At 41.1% G+C, this 19,857-nt stretch overlaps 2 protein-coding genes across 2 annotated transcripts; both read right to left on the minus strand.

Annotated features, from left to right (window-relative positions):
• Window positions 1-1,728: 1,728 nt before the first annotated feature.
• Window positions 1,729-19,820, minus strand: actn2b (actinin, alpha 2b). Its single transcript, XM_018696986.2, has 21 exons — window positions 19,492-19,820; window positions 16,259-16,373; window positions 15,891-16,010; window positions 15,680-15,766; window positions 15,361-15,448; window positions 14,892-14,970; window positions 12,288-12,369; window positions 11,908-11,993; window positions 11,577-11,669; window positions 10,976-11,206; window positions 10,678-10,825; window positions 10,143-10,293; window positions 7,852-7,960; window positions 6,889-7,029; window positions 6,401-6,583; window positions 5,936-6,070; window positions 5,401-5,580; window positions 5,103-5,249; window positions 4,077-4,142; window positions 3,800-3,958; window positions 1,729-3,569 (listed from the first exon to the last, which is right to left on the minus strand). Exons 1-21 carry the CDS (start codon window positions 19,621-19,623, stop codon window positions 3,411-3,413), a joined length of 2,691 nt encoding a protein of 896 aa, XP_018552502.1. The 5' UTR covers window positions 19,624-19,820; the 3' UTR covers window positions 1,729-3,410.
• On the minus strand, window positions 8,566-9,817 carry LOC108897388 (uncharacterized). The gene is made up of 3 exons (XM_018696987.2): window positions 9,613-9,817; window positions 9,456-9,514; window positions 8,566-9,356 (listed from the first exon to the last, which is right to left on the minus strand). The coding sequence occupies exons 1-3, from the start codon at window positions 9,633-9,635 to the stop codon at window positions 8,779-8,781; spliced, it is 660 nt and encodes a 219-aa protein (XP_018552503.1). The 5' UTR covers window positions 9,636-9,817; the 3' UTR covers window positions 8,566-8,778.
• Window positions 19,821-19,857: the final 37 nt, after the last annotated feature.

The following is a 19,857-nucleotide window of genomic DNA, read 5'->3' on the forward strand; positions in this document are numbered from 1 at the left end:
CATGTTTATTCTGTTACGGAAACCGCGTGCAACTTGGGAAAGAAGTAAAAACCTTTTTATAAAATTCTAGTGGACGAAATATTTTCAGTTCATGTGGTTAAGGGTCTCTTCAGAGTAATTGCAAGTGTTTTTAAATGACCTTTGGATTTTTGCAGACATTGCCAGTTAATAGGACTCTGGAGATGGACATTAGGAGGAATAATAAGTGACTACTCATTTTTTGCACCTGTTACTGTTATGAACGACAACGCCTGAAACAGGTGGGGAAAAAAAAGATTGATGCTGTCTTGTACAGGTTTGTAATCTTCTAATCATTTCCTAAAATACTCTGTACTTTGTTTGTAATCATAGGGAAAATATGTCCTACATTTTCTCCATTCAGATTTTATTACATCACCTTAGTCCTTGTATGTGTTCGAGTTGAATGTTTGTCAGTAAACAGAGCTCGCTCGCTCACTCACTCACCCACTCACTCACTTTTGTATGTTTAGCTAACCTGCTATGACTGAAATACTCTCTAGGTTACACTTGATCAGTCGTCCATGATAACTGGAAGTGTAGCAGCTGTTTCAATTTCTCCCATAATTACTACCAAACTACTACACAGTTCTGCCCAGCAAACATCTTGGAACCCTTGGGACCCCAAACCTTCCTGGAGACCCACAGCTTTTTTTTTCTTTTTTTTTTTGTATGGATTTCCATGAAATTGGTTGGATACTCACAGTGCCCTGGAGATGAATGCAAATGTAACTGGTGACCCCTTGACTGACCTTCTTACCTTTTCTCTTGCTAGCACACCACCACAACAAAAGTTCCACTTGTACACCAAATATATCAAAATCTAATGAGCTAAACACCTTCATTCCCCTCAGAGGATCCCTGTCCACTTTGGTTAAATGACCTCTTCTCTATTAACACCCTTGCATGAAAACTCCACTTCCACAAAAGCTATTGCATAATGTAATAGGTTGATTGCCCTGACATTTGCTGACCACATTCATTCTCCTCAAAGAAAGAAGCCTTTTAGAGTTTTCAGATTCATTGCTTTGTTCTGCAATGCCATCCTAAGATTAAATTCTATATTTATATCCCTGAAAGGCAGTGCTCTACAGAGAGCTAAATCATTAACACGTTGTTCTTTCCATCCAACGGTTTCATATGATAGGGTGAAGGAATAATTGCAGCCTCTGAAGATGACATTGCAGATATCATTTTTCTACTTTAGCAAGTATTTTTTTAAAAATCTATATTTTTCATTAGGTTAGCTTTGCTCTTTGACCCAGCATATTGAGGTACTTCATAGTTAAAATGTACTTAAAATGTAGCTCTTCTAACAGTAATTCTCACAACCCATTTCACCAGTATTTTCTCCATGTCAGAGTATGTGCTGGTTTATTGAACTGGTACCTGTTCAAGCCCCAACCTATATTTTTTATCTTATTTTAATTTTTTTTACCACATAAATATTAGTTATAACCTCGATAGAAATAATTTCACATACAGAAACACAGTCATAAATAAAATATAGACCTCTTATCTTGCTTGAATTAAAGAACTAACTAATGACCACAGGTACCAGTCTTATGAATATAGGTGACAAGGCCTTTGTTTACATGTAAATTATGGCTTTAAATATTTTCCTATATGGTGACAAATTGCAAATGAAAGGAATAGCACACTCACATGCACACACACACACACACACACACACACATTTGACTCATCAGGTTGAAATAAATGTTTGAATTAGGCACAAACTGTTTATTTAATTAATCCATTTCCCTCAAGTACAAAGTACAATTTAGTGAATTTGCTGGTAACAGAACCAGCAAATTTCTTCAAGGAGTCAGTACTGCCTGAGTGTCTTTAACAAATCAAATCAATGTCTTTACTAAAAATGAGAACAACCCTTGGACATGTAGAGCTCAGTGGTTCCTGAACCAATATTCATTAGTTACAGTAAAAATAAACTTTTCTCTTAAAGCGAATTGCTTGCATCTAAATAGAGCATTAAATTATTAGTGAGCTCCAGTGCCTTGGGTTCAGTTGGTGTGAAGGGGCCAATGATCCTCTTCACAGAAAATACCATTATTTTGATAGCTTCTACAATATTTTAGCTCTCCTGCATTAATTCACAAATTGCAGATGGGTGTGAAATCACAAAGAGAAAATATCTGATTTCTCAGTCTTTTTCATTAAGAGCACTACATAAAGATTGTTGCAGCAGGACCTAATTTGCAGAGAGTTAATATATATTAAGTGTTATGAGTACATTCATCACCGCCACATTTTGGTTAAATCATTGCCACTACGTTATATTTAAATACTCTGTTTGCTGTAAGTATGACTTCATAGCATAAGTATGGGAATTGTATAAATACAGTTTCTTAATTATAACTTTATTCTCAAACAGCATACAACATGAGTGCAGTGAAAGGTAACGTGAAGCCAAACAGCCAAATGTGGTTAAATCAATTCTACCAACAGTGGGTCTTAAAATGTGTCAGCAAAGGAAAATTGGGAAATCACTTGACATTTCATTTGTGTGTTAATATTTGGAGTTTGTTTTACTTATTTCTAGGCATGTGTAAGCATTAACATAATTTCTGATGCCTGAGAAAACATTTTATCTTCAAATACGTTACTCACAAATCCTGCACATTTAGTCTTCTGCGTTCTCTGCCTTTAAAGCACTGAGCAGTTGTAAACATTTTCTTTTGCATCCATGTGGTTTCCCACTTTTCCTCTGTTAGTACTGTATATTTTTAGCCTTTTGGGAACCCATTTTCTACATTTTCTTTGTTTATTGTTGGATGGCAGTAGGTCTGAAATTGCTTTTGCAAACTGTAATTCACTTAAAGCATCTCACAGTGCCTTATCAGGAGATTGTATTCCCAAAACAAAGGCCCTGCAAGGAAGCATACAAACAGTACATGACAGTGTCAGATGAAACAGGACTTTTGTGTATAATTTCTTCAACTACTGAAATTCCAAGCTCTTGCTGCTGTACAGGTATTACTAAGTGATCTGCATTTTTGATGTTGTAAATTTCCTCTCTAGCTTCACCTTTATCACTATTTCTGCACAAATACCAAAACACATGTACAATGCACTGTTTCTCACAATATAATTTGAACATGGCAGTTTCTGTTTGTTTAGGGGGCATCTTTTATCCAAGAGGACATAAGAGGAGACGATGAAGTGACAATGCTCAGCATGATTGTATGACTTCTAATGCATGAGAAAACTAATAAACAAAAACTCTGTATGGTTACAAACACATTTCATTCAACATATTTGATCCAACTTTTCTATAGATTCCCTAATTTCATCAGTAGACAGAGGGGAGGGATGGGGGTGAGGGCAGTGGTTAGGTAAACGGTCAGTAGATTAAAGGTTTTCTAGTTGGGTTAAAGGTCGCTTTCTCCGTAGAGGGCGGTGGAGAAGGCAGTGTAGTCCAGCGCCCCTGGTGGTGCCCCATGGCCGGCGTAAGGCGGCATCCTCATGATGCAATACTCTGCTTGTTCAGGGGGAAGTTCCCTCCTCAGCTCCTCCACCAGTATGTAGGGCTGCAGCAGTGAAAGGAAAATGTGTTTCAAGCGTGTTTTACAGAAAGATTCATGCTAATACCACCCTTTTCCATTTTAAACTCACAAACAGAATTGTAGCTCATAAATCCGCTTGGCATGGCAAATTCTTGGAAATAATAACTGGAATAGAATAGATTAGTCCTGGCTAAGAATACCCCCCCACCCCGCCAGTAAGCCACAATAACACAAACAGACACACACACACACACCTTGTCAGCTGCCAGGATCCGGAACGATGCCACAACCTGCTCTGCAGTGTCTGTATCAGCGGTCTCCCTGGTCATAAAGTCAATGAAAGACTGGAAGGAGACGATTCCAGTAGCATTGGGGTCCACAAGCATCATTATACGGGCAAACTCCACCTCTCCCTGCAAAGGGCATGGATGGAGTATGAGAAGGGTACAGAATGTGTAGAATACAGCAGAAAATTGTGAAAACGACTGATGACATAGCCCCATCCACCCACCAAAATTTGAAACACCATACCAAGTCATATCCCATAGAGATGAGGCAAGCTCTGAAGTCATCAGTGTCCATAGCTCCATTCTTTTTCTATCGTCAGAGGCCACATTTCAGAATCACAACACAGGAAATGAGGGAGAAAATGGAGTTGGGAGATTAAAAGATTGAAGCAAAACAGAGGCACAAGCTAAATACATCATATACGACAGCATTAAACATGACAGCAATATTGTTAGACCAAATGCTAAAGTTGTATGTGACTGTATGCAGTCTTTTTTTAAAACCTTCTTCAAATCTGACACTGACAGATGTTTCACACTGTGATAAAATAAATATTTTTAAGCACATAATCTTTTGGCTTCTGTGATAAGGCATTGAAGATAGTGAAGATTTCATGATAAACGAGGTTTGAGAACTTAAAAACTCAGGAAAGAAGTTATTGTAATATCACTGATATGCTTGCATACACACTGTATAACTATACACATAGAGGCTGTTTACACTTATCTGGGACATCGCTGCATGCCAATAGTTTGCCAATTTTGCACTGCAGTGTGTATTTGTTGGGTGTATTATCCATGCATTTACTCTGACATGGTGAGGTATGTGGAATTCATACAGATGTAGCTAAAATAAATCAAACTGCATAATTGGATAAGTCATGTATTGTTACACTTTCATCAAAACGGCAAGGATCTTGCTAAGAAATGCATAAAATATACCTAAATATGGCTAGAACATTCCACAGTAAAATATCAGCAAGTGTTTATAATGGATTATTTGTGGCTATTTGCAAAGGCCAAAGGAAAAAATGTGAAATGTTTCATCCATCCTCTCCATCAGGAATCACTTTGGGTCAAATGTAAGGTCAGATGATAAACGTTGATCCTGGATTTGGCAAGAATACAGCATCTTGCACACAAACACTTTACTAGGGTGGACAGTACCAACTCTGAATACTTGTCTACCCCCTGCTCTGTTTCTAAATCACTCAGATTGCTTTAGATCAGTCAAAGACTCCAGTGATGTGAAAATGGTAGAGAGCTGTACCCGGTCAAAGTGGTTGAAGGAGGATCTGAACTCATTCATCTGCTGCTGGCTGATGCCCTTGGCATCCCGAGTCAGGATCTGGGTCTCAATCTCGTTGATGGTTCGGGCGATTGTTGTAAGGAGCAGCTCCCACCCGACGCGGATGTGCTGTGGATGTAGTAAAGAGCAGGCAGACGGACCAGTTTAATTAATAATGAATGGGTATCTAAAGTAACTGTATGTTTATATATGCATTTACACTATCCATGCAGAGCTGCAGTGAGTGTATGTATGTGTTAAGTTGAATACTGTACTGTACCTCCATAGTGTAGTTGGTGTGTTTGTTATCAAACACCAGGGACTCTTGAATTAGCTGGTGGTCTCCCTCCAACTTGTCGATGTTGGGCTTGTAGGCGACAATAACATGCTCACATTGCTTCAGCTGGGTCATCTGGTCCTCCAGGGTGCCTCCTATGTCCAGGGAGCAGCGTCCAATTTCCTGTTGGGATAATGCATGCAACAAGGTCAACTTAATGTCTGAACCAATTTAGATCATAATATGCTGATCTAAAGATCTTATGGTTTCCTTACTGATACTGCAGAAAATCATTTAACGGTGGCTAAGAGTAAATTCAGTCAGTATGTATAGCATTTGATAAAGAAATACTGTATGTAAATAATAATATTCAGTCATTTTACTTGGCATTATTTAATTATCAGCATCATCAGGAAAGTCACCATCATTGTACTTCCCTTATGTACTGTGCATTTGAATATAATTATCTTCCATATTAGGTTTTCATTTGATTAGATGGAGATAACTGTCAGTTGCTTATGAAGCCTGTATGTCTAACCTCCATCCTGGCCTGTATCCAGGGTCCAATGAGATTAGCCTGGGCAGCAAACTGCCGTCTCAGCCTTTCGTGGGCATGCTGGCGTGCCATCTCCTCCTGGAGGGCACCATCTCTCTGAGGAACCAGCTTCTTCACCTAGACAACGCACACATTCACACACAGAGGCTTTACATGGTATTGTGTGAAGCTGGCTCCTCCTGAAAAGAGCCATTAACAGTAAACAGAATTATGCCAGTATATTTGGATTCTATGCTTTAGAATCTTTACTGGATGCTGAGTCCTTCAACTCAGTGATAAATCATTAGAGCAGCACTACTTCTTTGTTTTATCAGTGGAATATAGACACTGCCCTCCTGGCTCCTTTTTCATAATGACTGCTTTTATACAGCCAGACAGCCCCTATTGGAATAATGACTTTACTCCTCAATACACAAGTCTATAAGTGAGTTTCAAAGCTCTGACTACCTTTTCCCACTTGTTGAGAAGCTCCTCAGTTGTAATGGTGCTGTAGGGGTTGATAATGTTGGCCTTGATCCCGTAGCTCTGGGAAATTTTCTGCACCTCATTGTGGATTCCCAAGATGGCCTGTCTCTCTGCATCCGCCTCAGGTAGAGTAGCTTTGAACTGCTCGTGAGCTGCGATTAGACTCTGGTGAGAGAAAAGGGAAGCCCTGAAATTTTATTACAATTTCAAATTTGTCAATAGTGACAATATTATGTGTCTTTTTTTTGTGGGTGTGATAGATCTACCAACATTACACATTATATAACATTAAACATGTAGATATTTACAATCAACAGAAGCAGCCTACAGGCTTAGTAATAAAACCCAAACATGAAACATAATTGTGGGAGCATGTGAGGATAGTCTAACCTGGGCAATAGAGAAAAGCAATTATAATCTAACAAATATCAGCGTCTGAGTCTACAGTGCTGTGAGTACTGTAAGCCTACCTGGACTTCTTCAATAGTATGCACTATGAACATGTCCTGCAGATCCTCCATGGCTCCTTCCATCCAGTTGTTAAAAGGAGCCGACCTCTTGGCAAACTCCAGGAACAACTGATCAATAGTTTCCAGCAGCTTTTCTGTCCGCTGAAAGGATTGCAAGATATAACATGCATCTTTGCATATTTAAATTCTGAAATGACCCAACCTATAGCTCAGCATTAGAGACTTACCTGAAGGAGTCATCACCGTCATATCAAAAACACAAACATTCCCTCACTGCTTTGACGACTAATTCCAGGGTGCGGAATATGCCCTTGTTAAGCCCCAAATTTAGCTTGGTTGTTCCTGACAGAGCCCCCTCCCCCCCTCAGCAGAGGATGATGGTGGGGAGCAGGAGATGGACAGAAAACAGACCCCTGTCCCTGTCATTCAGACTTAATCCTTGGCCCTTTTCCCAGGGCCCTCACACATTTACAGGTCTGGTATGGCCAGCATGGATCAGAGGAAGTGGCTAGTGGGCTTTGAGCCAGTTACTTCCTGGACAGGACTCGTAACATCTATTTCTCCTTTATCCCCTCCATGCTCCGATTTTACCCTCCTATCTGGGTCGGGGATTTTAGAGGGGATCCAATTATCTCTCCTCATCAATCAGTTGTGTCTTCACTGTTCAGATGTCAATGACAGACACCAAAATATGCTTACACTGACATTTAGATTAAGCTGGTTTCGGATGCAACTTCATTCTGCCTCTACCGTGGTCATTGTGGAACATTAGCGCACTCTTGTGGAGACTTCCTAACACATGAAAAGATCAATTTTGGAGGCTCACTAGCCATAATGAAAAAACACTGAGTCTATGAGGAAAAACTGGTCAAATGGATATGAATGCTTTTCATCTGCTTTCAGTCAAACATTCAGACAAAATCATTATATAAAACTGACAACAGCCTTGAATGTTGCCTTTACCTCCAGTGCTTCTCTCCTCTTCTGAGTCAGAGTTCCCAGCTTGTCCCACAAGTCACAGATGCTCTGGCAGCGCTGGTTCACAGCAGCCACGTCATGGTAGTCCAACTCACTGGAAAAAACAAAACACATACTGCTGTTTGGTTCAGTCATGGAAAAGAGCTTTACAGTGTTATTTGTTGCCCTGGCATTTAGGTGCATTTTTCAAAGAAGATCACTGGCTCACTTAAACACAGCACAAGGTCAGAAAGAGACATTGTGTTTTATGTTTGAGTTAACATTACCTGACCAGACAGACACATGGAAGTCCGTAATTTCAAATTAATGTTACCACCCAAAAATTTAAATCTGAAATAGTTAAATCCTGACACAATTCCCTTTTCATGGTATGAGCACAAACCTAGCCTTTCCTGGAAGCATCTAAAGGCCTCACTGTTGCCTTTGGACACTGGGAGAAGCAAACGGCTCATGGGTGCTACTATAAAAAGTACTTCAGTTTGAACACAAGGGTATGTTCAGATTTCTTTCCATGGCCTCTTTGACCTTTGAAAGTCAAGTTACATTAGAACATTTATCCTCATGAATTAGGTTCTCAAATACTGAAGATGCTCAATGGATTTGAATGTGTCACATCTGTGGTTAATGCTTGGGGGTAAATTGTGAAACAAAGAGGGAAAAAAAAAAAAAAAAAAAAAAAAAAAAGCCTAGTCAATCTACATACAAATGTTAAGTTAGCTTTTTATTTCATAACCTGACCAGAGATGTCAATACACACATTTGAGTAAACTGCAGAACTATTACAGCTGCACTTTTCCTGATCAGTTTGTTGTTTGAAAGAACAATCCCATTTTGAGATTTGTTATAGTCTTGAAGCTGCTGCTAGAGTCCATCACTGGGCACCTCCTGGATGTGAGTGGGGATGACTGGATTTTAAGAGAAGTATTTCCAGTGGGCTTCAACCAGGTGGTGACCAGTTTCATAGTTTGCCAGGGACTGAGTGTATGTGCCACCAGGGAGTTGACCAGTCTTGAAGAGGTTGTATAAGCTTGGTCCAAATGGCCTTGGTTCTAGTGGAACTGGCTGCAAACGGCTGTCAGATGTAGAGGCAGCCGACATCTCATAGGGAGATAGTGGACTGAAGCCTTGGTCCTCCGTTTCTCTCGCCACATTCCCATGCTCATAAATGGACTCATGGTGACTCAGCTCACCAGCCTGGAACTCGGGTCTCGGATATGGAGGGAGTGGGGGTGGCGGCATAAAGTCCTCAGTTTCCCTTTCTGAATTACCATGCTCGAGGGTCTCTTCATAGTGGTCAAGCTCGCCTGTCTGAAAAGGTTGAGGGCTCCACGAAGCCCCACTGGAACTGTGTACAGTAGGACTAGAATAGACTCCCTCCACAACTGGTTCATGGAAGAAGGAGACAGGAGGATGAGCCACATCGGTAGGCTGAGCAGGAGCACCTTGAGATGAACTATGACCTAAACTATCATGATGATTCTGGCTCAAACCTACGGGAAACAAAAGTTAATGAGCCAAGGAACTGTCATAATGTTTAAATCAGGTTTCTAAGCATTTGAGTACATTTATAGTGAAGCTGCCATCTTTACCCTTTTTAGCAGGAAAGCAACAGACATTCCAACTTAACAGGGCAATGAGGAGCAACTGACTGGAAAAGAAAACAGCATGGTCAACAACTAGAGTAAAATAAAACAAGACATAAATAGAAAATGAACAAGCAAACATAATCAGTTAACTGTCACATACCTTGCAGAAATCCAAGCAGCCATTTTGCTTGTCAGCTGAAAATGTTATCTTCCTCTTCCAGAGTACTGGTTAAATGTGAAACAGGAAATACTCGCTGGCCAATCCTAGACTGAGGAGGTAACGCGGGACAGGTGCACATCGTTGACTGCTGATGAGAACGTTTGCATGCCGGTGAACCCCATCCTTAACCCTTGTATTGAGATACACTGTAGTGACGTGCTCCCACCCCGGTAAAGAGCGGTAAAGATAATGGATGGATGTAGTGATGAGCACTTAACTGTAGAGGGTGGTTCAAAATCATATCACATTGCACAGTGAGTTCTACTGTCTCAAATGTGAACAAACTGACCAGATGTCAATGGGACCACTGCACTGCTAATGCTAATAGAATAATATTTACAAGAGAGAAACAGAGATTTTGTTATTAGCCCCCACCCTCCCTCTCTGATGCCATGTTTTGCAATACTGAAAACATACTCCTGGGCCTCCATGACACATGGCTGCAAACATCTGCTATAGGGAGTGCGTACTTAAGTTCCTGTGCAATGGCGGCAATCTGCTCCACTCTGTCCTGGTGGGCTGCCAAATCACTCTCGAAGGCCTCGTGTTTTCGAAGCAATGCTCTGATTTCTGTCAGGGTGGCTGTTTCATAGTCCTTCTGGGAGAGGATCAGTTCCTTACCTGAATATCACAAAATAGGCAAAGAGAGAGGCGGATGAAGTAAGAGGGGAACAACAGGATAATAAGTAGCTTAGATCTAAACACAGGCCTTATTTGGCCATTGCAGATGGAGAAAATGACCTGTTGCAGTCCACTACAGACTGATTGCATTGGACAGACTAAAACCTTCAATCACATCTCATTAGGAACAACTCTAAACAAACGCCAAGGTTAAATCAAACACTTGATCACTGAAAAGCAGGCAGAGAAGGAAGAATACAGATGCCTGTAGATAAACAAGGAGCTAATAAGTCAAGATAAACAGTGACACGCAAAGCCATACACACAGCAGTGAAAAGCAACCATCCAGACAGATAAAAAGCCAAATGTACAACGACAACTGACCGCTTGCCCAGCTCTCATGATTGGTGGCTTTTTGGCGAAACTTTTCTGCCAGGTGGTCCAGCCTCTCGAGCCTACGGATCTCTGTGAGGAGCCACTCCTCGTAGCCTTTCTCTGCCTGCTCCAGGCCCTGCCATGCACTGGCTATGTCCTGTGAACAAAATGAAAATGAAAAATCACAGTTTAAATGAAATGTTACATAATGTGACATAAGACACACTAATAGTGCTGCAGTCACACAGTCACAAACACTTAAACTGTTGAATTATAAACTGAGGAAGAATTTAGAGTCATCACTTACAGATACCATCTTTCCCTCAGAGGGCATAAAGGCAGGGCGATTGCTGATGCGCAGCTTGGTCTGCAGGGTGTTGAAGTTAATTTCCAGCTGGCACTTCTCCTGCACCTTTGGGGGCTTGTGCTGTCGTCTGTAGTCCCTAAAATCCTCCAGTTTCCTCTGCATCTCTGCCATGGTCTTCTCTGGGGTCCGGTTCTCCAGCCAGGGAGTGGTGCGGCGGATCCACTCCAGCAGCTGGGAAACACAAGGACAACATGGGAATAAGTGGGGAGGCAAGAGAGCTCCCTGTTAAGATAGTAGCATGTCAGAGACACTGGCAAATTATTCATTTTTTTCAGTAGACGTGTCTCATCTTATCACAGCAATGGGATTCATAAATGGGTGAAAGATGAGATGTATTTTAATCTAAACTTACTTCTGCAGTTTTACTTTGAACCACGTTCATATATAATAATAGGCAGAAGACCAACTTTAGTGTAATATGTGCTGTATATGCCATCATCCAGAAAGTTTAGTTTCACTTTGAAAAATCAACGGTGATTTCACAAAGTGTCATCATCATACAGGGTTTTTCTTTTAAATGAAATTTCAAATCTTACTTTACCTCACTGGCCAGTCTCTCATACTCCTCCATCAGTTTCTCATTCTCCTGGTTTACACCGAGCACCTTACAGATCCTATTGGCAGCCGTCTCTGCCTGAGAGCACAGGACACGGCAATAATGTAATTACATCAACAAAGTAACACAGTGGGCCACACTCCCATTAATCCTTCCACATATATCTAATAATATTATCCTCACAATACATTTTTTGATCACAATAACAACATGTTAAAATCAAATTGACAGTAGAATTCTCCACCTGACTGTTCGTAGAAGTAGCTAACTCATCTCAAAACACAAATTGACAAGGAGATAGGTTCAGCCACTATACCTGCTCAGCTCCAGCAAAAGCATGGTAAAAGCAGGACACATAGGTCATGATAGCTCTTTCATCAGGCTTGGGGGTGTTGATGATATCTATGGCATTGAGAGGGAGGAAAAGTTAGCGTGGCAGAAAGGAGGAAAAAAAGGGAAAAATCATATAAGAGGAAAATTACTTTGAAAGGAGACAGAGATATTCATTATAGGTGTACCTTGAATGTACTTATAATTTGTTATTGGATAGACATTTAAACAAAAGCAAACCTCCAATAGAGAGAATACAGTCATACACACAGGAACAATCATATTATTAATGCATGTTTTGAAGAACAGTATATGAGAAAGTGAAATTTTAGAATTTTTGGCTACATCTGTCCCATAAAACTTTACCTTCTGCATCCAGCATTTTGGGAATGTCCAGGTGTTTCTCAGCTATGTCAAAAGCCAGGTTCAGGTTCCCCAGAGGATCATCCTAAATAAAGAAATACATTTCTACATCACTGAACAGCAATGCCGGACTTAAAATGCCACTGCACTGACCTCTGTGCTATGGTGGACACATTATACTCCCCAATTACCTACTATACATACACATTATTTAATAGCACTTGTTTTTAAACTTGTAACACATCATATATTTCTTGAGATGACAAATTTAATCAAAGATATTTTCTTTTCTCTGACAAGTGAGTCTGACAAGACAAACCAAGTGTTTTAGCAGTAGGAGTGGTGCATTAAGCTAACAGCTGACAGTGAACCTTTCCCTGCTAATGGGGCAGTCAGTGAGAGTGCAATGGGGTAAAGGGATCATGCCATCATGCTGCTGCTATTGTCCCTATCTGTGCAACACTGTTCCATAAAGGTAGGGGGTGAGGGTTGGCACTCTGCATGACAGGGCCAGCTGGTCACAGATCCAGTGCAGGACAGACAGACGGATGGGTAGAGTAGTAAATTGATGATGGGATAGAGGGATGGATGGACGGGAAGATGGATGGATAGATGGATGGATAGATGAATAGAAGGATACCCCAAGGCCTCTGTGTCTGTGTGTGTGGTGTGTGTGTGTGTGTGCCCCTGACCGGAGCTGGCTCAGCAGGCTGTAACGCTGCAAGCTTAACAAACACGCTCACCTGGAGCCAGACTCAACAGCTGCCTGGCGCACAATGCAACTGTCTCCTGGCAGCAGGAGCAGAACTGAAAAGTCAAGCTGTGACTGACTGGGTGAATATGTATGTCAAAAAGTAAAAGAGTGACAAAAAGCAGTAGAGAGAAATAGATATGGTACATCCTTCCTATTTACCTTGAGTGGCCTTTTCTAATTTTGGAAATAGATGCCATTCTTATAGTGACACTTCAGATTTGGCTAGAAACTATTTCATAGACATCTTCCTGATTTTCATGAGGACTAGCTGTCTCTAACTAGGGAACACGACGTGACAATGTGGACAATACCAGAGGAAAAGCTAAGCCTGAGCTCTGCAGGGACTAGGCTCATATTTCTGTGACTATTCAGGGTCAACTCCAAGTCAGGCCAGTGACTTGTGTGGTGAAAAGTGAGTGCTTCTGTTTCCAAAACAAATGAAAATGTCACTCTTCCTAACCAGCCGTGGTGTTCCCCTACTATATATATATATATATATATATATATATATATATATACACAGTAATGGGCCAAATTTGACCTATTTGAGTTAGACCATGAACAATTTATTTACAATATGTGCTTCAAACATTAATTGGGGAAAATCACTATAAAACCTATAAATCTCTACCATCAGATCTTACTTAATTAAAAAACTTGCTGTCTTATACCAAAATAGACTTTGTGGTGGAAGAATAAAGCCTCAAATATTCCAACAGCAGCCTTGGTCTGGCTAAGACTTCTTCTAGGAGGAAAATTGTGTGTTGTGCATTCTTGTTACTTGACAGACATGGGAGGGCTGTCAACTGTGCTCTCTAATGCTGCAAAAGAGTTGCACAGCTCAACGAGGCCCTCACCTGTTGACACGCAAACACTGAAAGTCCTGGGCATCCATTAAATCCAGAACATTTAAATGAGCTGTGTATTTGTTTGCCCCTGAAAAACACTTAAAGCTCGAGTAGTATGCACATGCCGACATGCTAGACATTGCAGAGAGTTTTAAATGGATGAGAAATGTCAAACTCTGCACTCACTTGTCATATTTTGAATAAATTAATTTGCATATTTATCACTTTGTGTCGTACACAAGAGGCCACATGTCACAACCATTAAACCCGATGCTGTGATGGGCACAGTGGGGTGCATCAAAAAATGGACTTAAAAACTGAGGTGACACTGTCCTTTGGATGCTAATTATGCTGAAATGATGTACAAAGTAAACAGCTTTAGCTAAGCGTAATGAAGCATGAGGTGAAACTAAATGAATAGGAATAAATAAAAACATTCTGCTGCGAAGAAGAAACACACCCATAGATTAATGTAGTATTATATCCATTAGTCATATACAACGCTGCTTATCGCTGTTTATCTTACTGCACAGTGCTTCTGCCTATGACACCCAAGTGGACTTCCCATAAACACCTGACCTCACCTGAAATAATTTACAGGTTTATTTACTGTAAACAACAGCTGGTCCTATGAAATGACACATATTTCTAAGTGTATCCAACAGTGCCATGAATTATAACAACAATCTCAAAGAACTACAATATTTTGTAATCATCCCTGAATCAAATGTTTCCCTCTACCCAGATAACTCAATCGAAATAAGCAACAGAAGTGATTCAAAAAGATGGCCTACACCTCCAGCCCTATATATAGACTAGCTGTCTTCAGTGTTTCACAACACAACATCACAAGAAGTACCCCAAAGTGCCATTTTTCTTAGTTCAGTGTGTATTTGTTGCCATCAGTTCACACTGTGACAGAAGTGTTAATTTCGTGGAAATCAGTCTGTTAGTGCTTAAGGGCTGAGACACGGCACCCAGTGACAAGTGCAAACCACACGACACCTTGTTGAGCTTAGAGTAGTCGAGGAGGTCGGGTCTGTGTCTATGAATCAGGGCGCAGAAAGCCAGGCCATCCTTCCAGCTTCACCAGCCAACGAGCAGAGAGAACCAACATGTCAGTTCAAAGAGAAAACTTGCTAGTGTGACTAAGAGAGGAAGCTGCTGGAGACCAGTTCCAGCATTAACCATTAGAGATGCAACAGCACTTTGCTGATGCTATACTCAAGTCTTGATATTCTGTGTTGTTTAGTCAATATGAGGACAAACCCCATCTTACTGTGATATGACTGTTACAATAAATACAATACAATAAGCCAAAATGAAATGAAAACAATATTTTGGAATATGTGCTAATATTTATCACCCATTTCCTTGGAATATGACATGGTTGTAGAGAGCAAGAGGACAAGCTAGGTTAACTACTACAATATCTAAGACTCAATGAACAGTATTTAATGAGTGAAACACTGACCTGACGTGGAAGTTTTGGACATTGACATTCCTGTAGGGGGCAGTCTTTCTCTGACACCACAGGAGAAGACCTTCCTTGGCAGATGTTTCTGAGGAGAAAGTGAATTCACAGGAATTGGTTACACAGAAGTGGCTAAATATATTACACTGCAATTCTGCAAAGGTCAACTATTGTTTTCCCCTGTAAAACTCTCAAATTTACATTTTACATCATTACATGTTGCCTTTTACCACTCGTAGTTGTCCATATCCACATTCAGTTGATGCAGTGTCTAGAGAAAATTAACTAAATTTGGATTCTTTGAATTTTATGATCTCACCTTCCACAGAAATGTCCTGAATGGCGAAGCGGAGGATGATAGTCCAGATCATTCCGAGAGTCATCTTTACATTACCGTCCACAATCTCTGAAAGGCAAATAACCCGTTATTACCAGTTTGCACAAGAGTGAATATTAAAATTTGATTATCACTCCACACCTGATGGATATGCATATTAGAATATTCATAAACACAGGAAGGCTCTGGGTACCTTCAGCTCCAATGGAGACCAGTTTCACTCCTTTGCTTGTGATGAACTCCAATGCTTTGTTGACGTTGGCAATCTTATGAAACCGCATCTTTCCTCTGTCTGGCTTGGGTAACCTCTCTCCTGCAAACACAACATTATGAGACAAAGTTAGATGTGTATTTAACCTCATGTGTTCATTATCACATGAAATTATGAAACTGATATAATTATATCACATTAAAAGCAAAAACTTAACCACAAAATTAACTATAGTGAAGAAATTGTGAATAAAATGTGCACTTCATCCTTCTAGAGCAGCATCACAAAGAATAAAAGGAACTGAGAGAACATGAAGTTATAAAAGAAACATTTTCTATTGGTGAGCTAACCTGAGATAACTTCCAGAAGCAGCATGAGTTTTAGTCCATTCCTGAAGTCTTCCTCAATATTTTCAATTTGAGTACCAGCTTTCCTCAGGTGGGAGTTACACCAGGCTGTGAAGGTCTAACAGGAAAGGAACAAATGCATAGGTGTCTGTGCATGAAAATTGCAGTTATTTCTTCACTGTCTGTGAAGCCCTGCTGATGAACCACAAGTCATAATTCAAAACCCTAAAAGCAAGTTGTACTTTCACTTAACTTTAAAGGATATACAGATTACACTATGAGCATGATATTGCCCTCCGCATGGACCTAAACAAACTGAGGCAGCTAACAGCTTAACAAGTCTTCACTTCAAGACTATATACCAAATCGATGTTAACCTCTTTGACCGGTGCTACATTTTCAGATTAACCTTCAGTGACCCATTAGTGCATCCAGTTTCCACTTTTTCCTGCTGTAGTTCCATAGCTAACAACCATCAGAACAAATGTGAGGTACTGAAATACTGTAAATCAAGTTAAGACAGGCTCATTGTCTCTCTCCTCCTATTTTTATAAAGTCTGTCAATAGCCAGGAGCAGAGTTCCCGGGCGCTCAGCACTGTGCGGATGAAAGCTGGGAGCCGACCACAGAGCACATTCCGACCGATATAAGGTGTTAAATTTAGACCGCTCTGCTGTGCCTCATGATAAGAGACCAGGATGAAAAACGTCAAAATGTCTCGCCGTGTCAACATGAGTGAAATTGTCACGTGGATACAGAGCAAGTTTTCCCCTCACGTCAGTCTTTCTGTCACCATTTTGCCACTTATAATTTGATTGGTTACAGCTGCGAGGAGACAGTTTTATCAGAGTACATGTATGTGTGCTGTTCTTCCTGGTCACACTCATTACTATGCTGAGGTATGAAGACAAGCAGGCGTGGACAAAGGGACAATGGATGGGAGCAAAGTCAAAAATTCACATTTAAAGTCTTTTTTAAGGATATGCCACAAGGATGAATAAAGTGTTCTACCACTGTGTCAGAAATGTTAACTCCTGCTACTGTCAGTCAGAGGTGGAAGTATGACGATGATAAATTTTTAGCAGTTAACACTCATTCAACAAAGGAAGGAATCAGAATGTTTATCATACATGCTTGGCTTCACATCATTTTGCATTTTTCTGGCACTTTACTCTGCCTTTTCTTTTCAGTAAAGTGACTTTACTCAAGGAATGTATCTTAACACTTTGTACATCCTTGTACCGAGTAGGGCGGCATATAGGTGCCCAGCCGGCCACTCAGACTTCCCCTTTGGGTGCTAGTTCAAAAACAGAATATTACCAGCTTTAGAGTAAATCACATTCCACACTAAGCAAGTCCCCAGGGTGTATGTGACATTGAACTGCTGCCCTCCTTGTTAAAAAAAACCGTGGCCTGCTGGTCCTCCAAATTTGACTCAGCCACAATTGCAGAACCCTGCTGCCCACTTTCCAAACACCCCCCACCCCCCCCCCTCCAGCACTACTGACCAGTGACGATTAAAGCTAAAAATATTTATGAATCACGTCCAGCGAGGACCAACCCTATCGCTGCCTTTGGGGCCTCACTAAGTCAGAGGCTGGCAGGCTGTGTCCGCAAGAATGGAAAATAAATGAGAACTGAATGTTTAACAAGTTGAAACGACAGAGCCTCGTGAACCCATCATAATGTTTTTCTTTCCCTGGAACACGAAAGCTGCGTTGAGGGCTTGATCAATCTCCTTGATAAACCTGTCCGAGTCAGGTAATAGGTTCAAAACGGTCCACATAAGCACCGTCACATTAATATCCACTGAGGGAAAGATACCCCAGCTGCTAGTAGGATTTGGAATAAGCCCACTGCACCATGGCTTGAGTGGGATAAGAGATTTAAGGCTGCTGGGGAGAAATTATTTCCAAAAAGCAACTGAAAGTGGCTCCTAATGAAGCCAACAAAACCCTTGTGGCAACACTGTGCTCATTGTGACTGTCTGGCAGAGGTTTTAGAATATATATCAAGCTGGTCTGGTACAGAGCAACTTCATCACCTGCCACAGTGCCAAAAACTGCATGCAGCGATCAGTGATGCTTTATCAGTTGTGATTATTTTGAACAGCTGCTTGTACAACCAAACCACTCTCCAATGAGCACTTGTCAACTACAAATTACAATCAGTAAAAAGATAAACACTGGAAAAATAGCTGTGCATATGGACTAGGGACATGACTATCGTGTTGCTGCCTTGTGCTGCCAAATATACACAGTTTTGTCATCCCTGTAGGGGCCACAGGAGGTTATGGGCATTGAGTTGATGGCCTCCAGTTGTGCAAAGAGATGCAGTTTAAGGCCCAGGCCAACTTTTAAAGCCCTAAAACCAACTGAGAGTGTGGGAGGCAGAAGCTATATCGAGTTGAGCTGGTACTGGCACAATATTTCTGCGTGGTCTCTATAAACAAAAGAATTCCGCACCAAGGACACTGGATTAACCCTACTATAATGCCTTTTGGTCCCGAGGTTAAAATTAGATGGAGCGTCCATTCTAATCCCAAGAGCGTCATCATGTGTTAGGAGCATCTGTTGACAGCTCGCATTCCGCGCGTATCAGTGGAGAGGCAGCAGTCTGCAGAGCCGCTGGAAGGCAGAGCTATTGTTAGCTGGTACCCACCGCATCCGTCCGTCAAGCCTCCCTTCCCGGACCACGGCTAAGTCAAGTCCGCGTTACGTTACCAGAACCACATCGGAAGTTAAGTGATGTTGTCCTTCAAAATAAAACCACACCAGACACGTCTGGCAAATATTCCTCCAGTCACATGTTGAATTACCCTGGCTTCTTCACGTTTTAGATGTTCTGCCTTTTCCTGCTTAAGCCTCAAAGAGCTACAAAGCTAACTACAGCTAAAAAATCATACATATTCAGACTAACGTCCGCACCTAGCTGCAATGAAACGGAGTTCACCGGAAGTCCAACTCTTTACTACTGTTAGCTTGATGTTAGTCCCAACAAAACTGTAAAACTATGTTGTGTGAATATATATGTAAACAAATTACCGGGAAATTTTATACCAAAATATCAAATAAACATGGAAAACGAACTTCTAATATAATTCTAGGTCCCATCAGAGGCACTGTTTTCTCCTTTGTACCCATCGCAAGGTGCTTAAATGTAGCTAGGAATCAACTCAGTTTATTTATTTTTTTTCATCCATGTGCTTTATTATTATTTTTTTTTACTTCAACTTACTTTCCTCTGCTGTTGCTCCCAGGCAGGGTCCAGTAGCATGTCCCTGTCCCATTCTTCCTCCTGCATCATGTACTCATCCTCGTAGCCGTTGTCATAGTGCACCGTGGTCTCCACCTGGGTCATCATCATCATCGTGCCGTTTGTTTCTGTTCCCCTTAACTCAAACGCGTGTTATCCTTCAACTATAATGTCTAGGAGGGGAATAGTTTCCTGACTTTCTCTCTTCTCAGAGCTGCTGCTGCTTCTTCCTTTTCCTTCTCACTCTCTCGCGCTTGCCCTTGTCCTCTCGACCTGACAGACGTCTGGCCCCGGTTGCCACAGATGAACAAGCGACGGTATCATTAGTACTGGACAGTCACGTGACAC

This window comes from Lates calcarifer, linkage group LG16_LG22 (assembly GCF_001640805.2).
Source record: "Lates calcarifer isolate ASB-BC8 linkage group LG16_LG22, TLL_Latcal_v3, whole genome shotgun sequence".
Taxonomy (NCBI): Eukaryota; Metazoa; Chordata; class Actinopteri; family Centropomidae; genus Lates; species Lates calcarifer.